Genomic DNA, 8,167 nt, shown 5'->3' on the forward strand with positions numbered 1-8,167 from the left:
ATGTGTTAATTAACCTAAGTCATGCATCTATTGTGTTAGTGCAAATACTGGGATAAGCAGGATAGGCGCATCTCATGAGTTCCAATCTTACTGTTGAACCAAGTCCAGTATTTAAGTGGAGAAGGATAGAGGGGCGGGCCTATTAGTTTGGCTATCAAAAATATGGGGGATAAATTTCTCCTATTAAATGCACCTAGTAGGGATATTAACAAACCAAATTGACAAGATCATCAACATTTCAATCCAGATAATTCCCAAATTTTCTATATTTATTCAGGAAAAACAAAAACAAAAAACTTTCTAGGGATTATTATATATAAAAACAAAATTCCCTATTCAGCATTATAAATGAATCTATCAGATCACACAAGATCCAAAAGGAAGAGTTATTCAGAAGTGATTACATAATACAAATATAAACACCAAGAACAATAAGAGAGGTACCAAAAAGAGCAAGACCAACGCGGGTCTCTTCACCAAGAATCAATCCAAATACAGCAGTGGCAGCGAAAGTGGTGGCATTGGTTACAGGAACAGCTAAAGAAATGGGTGTATCACTGAGTATTGCAAAGAAAGTAGCTGAAGCTGACAGGTTTAGGAGAAACGGCAAAGAATACTGCCATATCAAGACAAGTTTGAGCCAATTCTTGAGACTGGCCATTACTGGGTTCTGGGGCGTGTTTGGTTGAGGTAAAGATTTGATGGTTTCGTCCCATTTGATTGCTCCTTTTCGCATCAGGGCATTCGTCGCTCCCCAAACAAGGCCTACTGCCACCATCTTCTCCACTTCTCCTACCATCTTTTAGTGACTTTGGATTTGCTTCTGAAAATATTTGGGAGCAGTTCAATTTTAGTTAAGTGAGTCCATATTTAAAGAAATGAGCAAAAGAAAAAATTATCATAAAGATGCCATATTATAAACACTATTTAAGTACATTGTTATAGGCTTGTAGCTTTCCCGGATGAATTTTCGTATTTTAAAATGTATTCATAATACAACAACAATAACCCAGTATAATCTCACTAGTGGAGTCTGGGCAGGGTAGTGTGTACGCAGACCTTACCCCTACCCTTGGATAGAGAGTTTGTTTCCGATAGACCCTCGGCTCCCTCCCTCCAAGAACTCCTACCTCGCTCTTGGGATAACTCGAACTCACAACCTCTTGGTTGGAAGTGGAGGGTGCTCACCACTAGAGCAATCCACTCTTATCAAACCTTAAATAAATAGTCTTAAATAATTCGTCTAAAGTACCAAAAACACTTTCTCCATCACTTAAATTGACCTTTTGTTTACCCTAAAATTGGATAACAATTGAATTTATACGCGGTTTTAAGGACAAGTGATATAACTTGGTACAAATTAAAAAGAATAAATTAATATTGATATTGACGATGAAAGAAATAATACAAACCACACGAATTGAACAACTTTGACCCTCGAGTTCAGTCACCCTTGAACTAAATATATTTCAACTTGCTTATGAACAGAATAACAAGATAATGAAAGCTAGAAACAACAACAACAACAACAACCCAATATAATCCCACTAGTAGGGTTTGGGGAGGGTAGTATGTACGCAGACCTTACCCCTACCATGGGGTAGAGAGGTTGTTTCCAATAGACCATCGGCATCCTTCCCTCCAAGAATTCCCCACCTTACTCTTGGAGTGACTCGAACTCACAACCTCTTGGTTGGAAGTGGAGGTTGCTTACCATCAGAGCAACCCCTCTTGTCAAATAATAATGAGAGCTAGAAAATGACAGTATATTGCTTAATATTGCGTGAATATGATGTGTTTACAAATGATTAGACCCCACTTTATATAGTAGGGGAGTCCTACTATATATACAATTCAATATGAGGTAAGAAATTCCATAATTGGCTAATTAATCGGCCTCTTCTTGATACATGCTGGGATACACGCCGTGATCCCCGTCCGATTACGGATATTTCGGTTTTCCGTTATTTGGATCGATAAGCTTCCCTCGATCTCTTTATTGTTCGGTCTCGATCTTGGTCGATCTCGATCTTGATCGGTCTCAGGACCACGAGCTCGGCAATCTAACTTTGCATCTAGTTCGATATGATACGAGGCTGAACCTTGACCTATCGTGTTCCAGTCTCGATTAGTCATACAAAAAGAGCAAGTCCGATTTTGACCGTATAAAGATAGTCTCCTCGTTTCTCGGAGAAAAGATGACGAGAAATGATTTGAACTTTTCCAATCCCATCTCGATATGCGATGACATAAGCGACGAGCCCGACTATGACGATAGCGACAATCGGATACTGAAATGTCCCGTCGGTTCGGTTATCGAGGCATTAAATACTTGTCAGTTGCTGGTCGGCCACCACCGGTTCTGAACCACCACCAGCAAGCTATAAGTACCTCCACCTTCTTCCACTCAAACTTTACGCTCAAAATTTCCCTCATTGTTGCTTCTCTTCAAAAATCTCTTTGCTCTGCAACTCTCGCTCCCAAATCTCTTGAATCTTAAGCAAATTCCATATCACCCTAATTCCCTTCTCTTCTACTTTACAATGGTAAAAACTTCTAAAATCGTACCGCAAAAGGAGGCCGCCTCTTCTTCACGGCCCGTAGGCGCTGGAGCTACGGCGGAACCTCCCCTTGAGGACTTCATTCCGAGAGGGTGCCCTACTGTCGCCGATTTTAGGATTGAAAAAACCTTCTCAGTACCTGGTCGATGTGAATCGGTCTCGAGGTACATATGCATGATAACCGATGATCTCCTCGACAAAGTTAAAGAGGAGTGCCACTGGGTCGATAAACATGTCGTGGTACCTTCGCCCGAGGAGTCAATCACTACCCATGTGGAGGGTTTCCTAAGTGTTTACACTTACCCTTTCACGTTGGGTCCCTTAGACCCTATCATCATCGACTTCTGCAAGAGATATGATGTGACCCTCGGCCAGATCCATCCTTTCTTCTGGAGAATAGTGATTCTCCTCCGATTCTTCGTGAGCAAAATCGAGGGATGTCCTTTCACCCTCGACCATCTTATGCGCCTTTACAGTCCCCGACTCTATCGAGAAGGGCTGATTAAGCTTACTCGCGGGGCCGTCAAAGCCTCGTTCTCGAGCATAGATGAGTCTCGTGACCGAGGTTGGATGGGCCGATTTGTCCGAATAAGGACTTCGGACATGATCCCTGCTAAGGACATGCCGTTTCTGGAGAAATGGAACATGAATCGTGAGTAGTACTTTGCCTTTTTAATTTTGCTATTTTACCTCTTATCTTCTTTCCTCATCTATATTTTTGGTGTTGTAGTTGTGACCTAGGTGTCGGAGGTAGTCCTCGATCTCAAGCAATGGGTCGAGGGCCTGGTGTCACAGAGACCATACTCCGAGCGTGCTTGGATGGAATTATCAAAGGGTCGATGGAAGGCCTGCAATCATGGTAAGCTTCTTTCTTAGGACGATTATCATTCGAGCTTACTCGTCTTTTTTACTTTGTAGGACTCGGGAAGGATGTAACAATGAGGCCCCCATCTAACGAAGAATAAGTCCTTCTTCAACCACCTGCTCCAAAGCAGGCCAAAGAGAAGAAGAGAAAAGGGGCTCCGAGTTCCCCGAACTCGGAAAAGCAAAATCCAAAGAAAAGGCAAGCTCGTAAACACAAAGGGAACACCATAGTTCTATCCTTGGACTCAGTCCGTCGGCTAAGGGAAGAAGAAGAAGAAGAAGAAGAAGAAGAAGAAGAAGAAGAATCCAATCCGGTAGCCCGTGTGCGGGCTGGTGCTTCGATACAACAGCCCTCCGTATCGGAGAAAGTTAACGAGGGAGCTTCGGCCGAGGTTCCCGAGCCAGAAAGAATCGAGGCCACTCCGTCCCAGGTTGAGATGGTCGAGAAAAAGACCGGGGGCCAGGCTTCCCGAGTGGTGGGAGATGTTGCAAGGGACAAGATCGGTATGATCTATATTTCCTGATCCCCTCGGATTTTGGATGCCACAATCCGTGAGGACAATATGTTGGAAGGTCACTCTTGCGATGGTCCTCAAGAAGCTGTCAATATCCACGGCTTCCAGGATAGGGTTGAGTTTGATGCTTTGGAAGATGTCACCGGGCTTGGTGACTTACCCGTGCAGAAGAAAGCACTGTCCCCGGGCACTGCTGGGTCTTTGTCGAGCCCAAAACTGGTGGACTGATTCCCGTCCCCAAGTGTTAACCCCAACTGTAGGCGGAATATAGTGTTTTTTGTACCGTAGGATGCCCGGGTCTTCTCTCCCCCCGTAGGGATTGCCAGCTATCTTAGGTGCTTGGTGACCGAGGAAGACTAAGTTGTGATGAATGCGTTTGGAGTCGTGCATGTTCAACGAGGCCCAACATGCTCTGAATCGGATAACTTCGAAGGTCATTCCATTATCTATTTTAAACTTGGAGTCATAGGTAATTCTAACATCTTTTTCCTTTCTTGTAGGCTTTGGTATTGCATCACGAGGCTTTCCTTCGAATCCGGGAGGAGCGCGAGGCTGAGGTTCAGGACCTCACTGAGAAAAATGACACTTACAAGCTTCTTAGTGAGAAGCTTTAGGCAGATTTAGTGACGGCTTGGGATGAGCATGCTGAGATGGCCGAACAGGTATTCCGATGCTTCACGATAGTGAAGACGAATTGGAGATAACGACTAATGATCCGATTCTACAGGTCCGGCAGAGGCTCGAACAGATCGGGGATCTTCAGAAACAAATAGATGCAATACGAGTCGAGGCAGAAGTGTTTAAGAAGAATATGGATATCTTAGCCTCGAAAAAGGAGGTTGTCCAAGTAGAGTTGGAGTCGGTCGAGTCCCAGCTCCGAGCTGCAAGAGAGAAAGCCTCGGTGCAAGCCAAGAAAATCGAAGAGCTTCAGTCCCAATTAACAAACTTGGTCAGTGAGCTCGAGGTGACCAAATCTGAGGTGGCCGTGGCCAACACCAAAGCCAATGCTAATGCGACCCAGTATAAGGTCGACGTCCAAGCCATCCAGGCGCAGGCCAAAAGCATGGTGGATCATGCGAAGTAGAAAGCTCGAAGGGAAGCCCTCGAGGAAGCCCATGCTCAGGGATTCGATATACAGGTTGCACTCGAGAACTCCAAAGTAGAAGAATCTAGGGCTCAAAAGCTGGCCTTTCCCGAGGAAGACTCAGATAGTTTAAGTGAGTCTGAAGGCGGGGAAGATCTCGAGGATAGAGATGTTGCCTCTGATGAAGACCATGCCACTTAGGCCTTTACATATTTTGTTTTTCTTTTGCATCCTTTTGAGGCAATTTCGGCCATTGTAGATTTTTTCGAATTAAGCCATTTGTCTTTTGTAAAGATCTTTGTGTAAATATATACAAGGCTTTTTTCCCCTTTGGATTTCGAATTTTTCCTTTGCTTTATTTCTTGAATTCACAAAGGTCGGGATGCCTTAGCATAAAATAGCTTGGGTTGTGTTAGTTCGATCAACCTTGCCTTTACATTATTTTTTATTTGAGTCATCTTAGAGGTTTAGGGTTATCGGGAACCTTCTCCAAAGTAAGTAACTCAAACCATAGTTTGCCGAGGGTAGCCTTTAAAACCGGTTATGAATATTTCGAAGGCCTATTTTTTGTTACAGTTCTCGGACGTCTCCAAGCTGTGTTAATGCGGCCGTAGCATTTTAATTTGGGTGTATCCCAGTGAGCTTTCTTTCCCGAGTTATCCAGGATTGCCTAAGATAACAGTCCCCGAGTGGGTATGGTCGTGGCCTTTAAAATTTGAGGGTTGCCTAAGAGGTCTTATACCCCCGACGCTCAATAGTTCGATTTGTTCGAGTTTATTTTTCGGATAGCAGTCCCCGATTATGGGAGTGATTCCGAACTCTGGTTATAATCGGCCCTTGAGCTCATTTCTGTAATATATCAAAAGTACAGAATTGTAAAGTAGAAAATAATTTCTAAGACATGAGATAATTGCAAGGAAAAATACTTCTCTTTATTCTTGTGAAAAATGATTACACATGCGTACATGTTTTGTGCCAAGGCTCGAGCAACCTATATGGGCACGGATTGTTTGGCCGTTTATCCCTTACAACAAATCTCACCTATCGAGAACCCACTATTATGAAGTAATTTCCTCACAAAAAAGTTGACATCCAAGGGCAATGTCCCCCAATATTCGAGGTTGATTGTAGAGGAACCTCGGATACTATTAGTGCTGTCTTTGACACCGATTCGTGATCGGCCTTCGTTTCTAAGTTAGCACAATCCGTTGTTGCCTCATTAAAAACCTTGCCGAAAAATCCATTTGGGACAAAAAATGGTTCAAGGGAAAAAGAGTGCAACGTGTTCTTTCAGATCTAAAGGCTTCGTGCCGCTCCTTGTCGATAACCTGCAAGTGTTAGTCAAAAACTAGAAAGAATTGAAATGGGGTCGTACCTTAGCAGTAATATCGTTTAAGATGAGTTATGTTCCAATTGTTCGGTAGTTGTTCTTCGTCCATCATTCCGAGCTTATAGGACCCTTTCCCTGTGATCTCGAGAATCTAGTATGGCCCTTCCTAGTTCGAACCCAATTTCCCTTCGTTTAGATTTTGGGTGTTTAATGTGACCTTCCTCAGCACTAAGTCCCCGACATTAAAATACCGAAGGTTGGCCCTTCGATTGTAATACCTTTCGATCTGTTGCTTTTGAACATCCAATCAAACAAAGGCAGTTTCACGCCGTTTGTCCAATAGCTCAAGGCTTGTATTCATGGCCTCGTTATTCGATTCCCTTATTGCATATCGGAATCTGATACTCGACTCCCCGACTTCGACGAGTATTAAAGCTTCGGTGCCATAAACTAATGAGAACAGGGTGGCCCCGGTACTGGACTTTGAAGTTGTGTGATACGCCCAAAGAACTTAGGGCAGGATCTCTCCCCATTTCCCGTTAGCGTCAGTCAACCTTTTCTTGAGGTTTTGGATTATGGTTTTGTTGGTCGATTCAGCTTGTTCATTCCTACTAGGGTGATAAGGTGTTGATAAGATCCTTTTGATCTTATGGTCTTCGAGAAATTTGGTCACTTTGCTGCCCATAAACTATTTTTCGTTGTCACATAAAATTTCGGATGGTATTCCGAATCGACATATGATGTGGTCCCAAATGAAGTCGATGACTTCCTTCTCCCTGATCTTCTGGTATGCCTGTGCTTCAACCCACTTAGAGAAATAGTCAGTTATAAACAAAACAAATTGAGCCTTACCTGGTGTTGATGGAAGAGGGCCGACGATGTCTATCCCCTACTTCATGAACGGCCACGGCGATAAAACCGAATGCAGCAGCTCCCCGGGTTGTTGAATCATCGGAGCATGTCTTTGACATTTATCATATTTTTGCACAAACTCCTTCGCATCTTTTTCTATATCGACCCACTAATAGCCGGCTCTGATTACCTTTCAAACCAATGATTCGGCGCCTGAGTGGTTCCTGCATGTTCCTTCATGGACTTCCCTCAAAACGTACTCGGTATCTCTCGGTCCCAGACATATTGCTAGCGGACCGTCGAACGTTCTCCTAAGTAAGGTTTCGTCTTTGGACAAGCTAAATCGAGCTGCCTTTGTGTGCATGGCCCTCGATTCCTTTGGATCTGAGGGAAGTTTTTTGGTCTTCAAATACTCTATGTATTTATTTCTCCAATCCTAAGTCAAGCTTGTGGAGTTTATTTTGGCGTGACCTTCTTCTACTATTGACCTCATAAGTTGTACGACCGCCCCTGACCTGAGCTCGTCGTCCTCGACTGATGATCCCAAGTTCGTGAGGGCATCGGCCTCACTGTTTTGATCTCGAGGTACGTGCTGCAAAGTCCACTCTTTGAACTGATGTAATGTTACCTGTAGCTTGTCTAGTTATCTTTGCATGCGCTCATCTCTTACTTTGAACGTTCCGTTAAATTAGTTCACTACAAGGAGGGAGTCACACTTAGCTTCGATCACCTCCGCCCCCAAGCCTTTGGCCAGTTCGAGTCCTGCAATCATGGCCTCATATTCGGCCTCATTGTTAGTCAATTTTACAGTTCTAATAGATTGTCTAACTATATTGCTTGTGGGTGGCTTCAGTACGATGCCAAGTCCGGACCCTTTTACGTTCGAGGCACCGTCCGTAAAGAGGGTCCAGATTTTCGAAGATGTTCCCGAGTTTATCAACAACTCTCTTTCGACTTCGGG

The 8,167-nt window shown here is 43.9% G+C and overlaps 2 protein-coding genes across 2 annotated transcripts; one reads left to right on the forward strand and one right to left on the reverse strand.

Annotated features, from left to right (window-relative positions):
- Positions 1 to 236: 236 nt before the first annotated feature.
- On the reverse strand, positions 237 to 885 carry LOC104101235 (uncharacterized). Its single transcript, XM_009608682.4, has one exon. It carries the CDS (start codon positions 797 to 799, stop codon positions 401 to 403), a length of 399 nt encoding a protein of 132 aa, XP_009606977.1. The 5' UTR covers positions 800 to 885; the 3' UTR covers positions 237 to 400.
- A 3,725-nt stretch (positions 886 to 4,610) lies between these two features.
- LOC138904498 (uncharacterized) lies at positions 4,611 to 5,225 on the forward strand. The gene is made up of 2 exons (XM_070192998.1): positions 4,611 to 4,967; positions 5,079 to 5,225. The coding sequence occupies exons 1-2, from the start codon at positions 4,611 to 4,613 to the stop codon at positions 5,223 to 5,225; spliced, it is 504 nt and encodes a 167-aa protein (XP_070049099.1).
- The last annotated feature ends 2,942 nt before the right edge of the window (positions 5,226 to 8,167 follow it).

Source organism: Nicotiana tomentosiformis, chromosome 2, assembly GCF_000390325.3.
Source record: "Nicotiana tomentosiformis chromosome 2, ASM39032v3, whole genome shotgun sequence".
Lineage (NCBI taxonomy): Eukaryota > Viridiplantae > Streptophyta > Magnoliopsida > Solanales > Solanaceae > Nicotiana > Nicotiana tomentosiformis.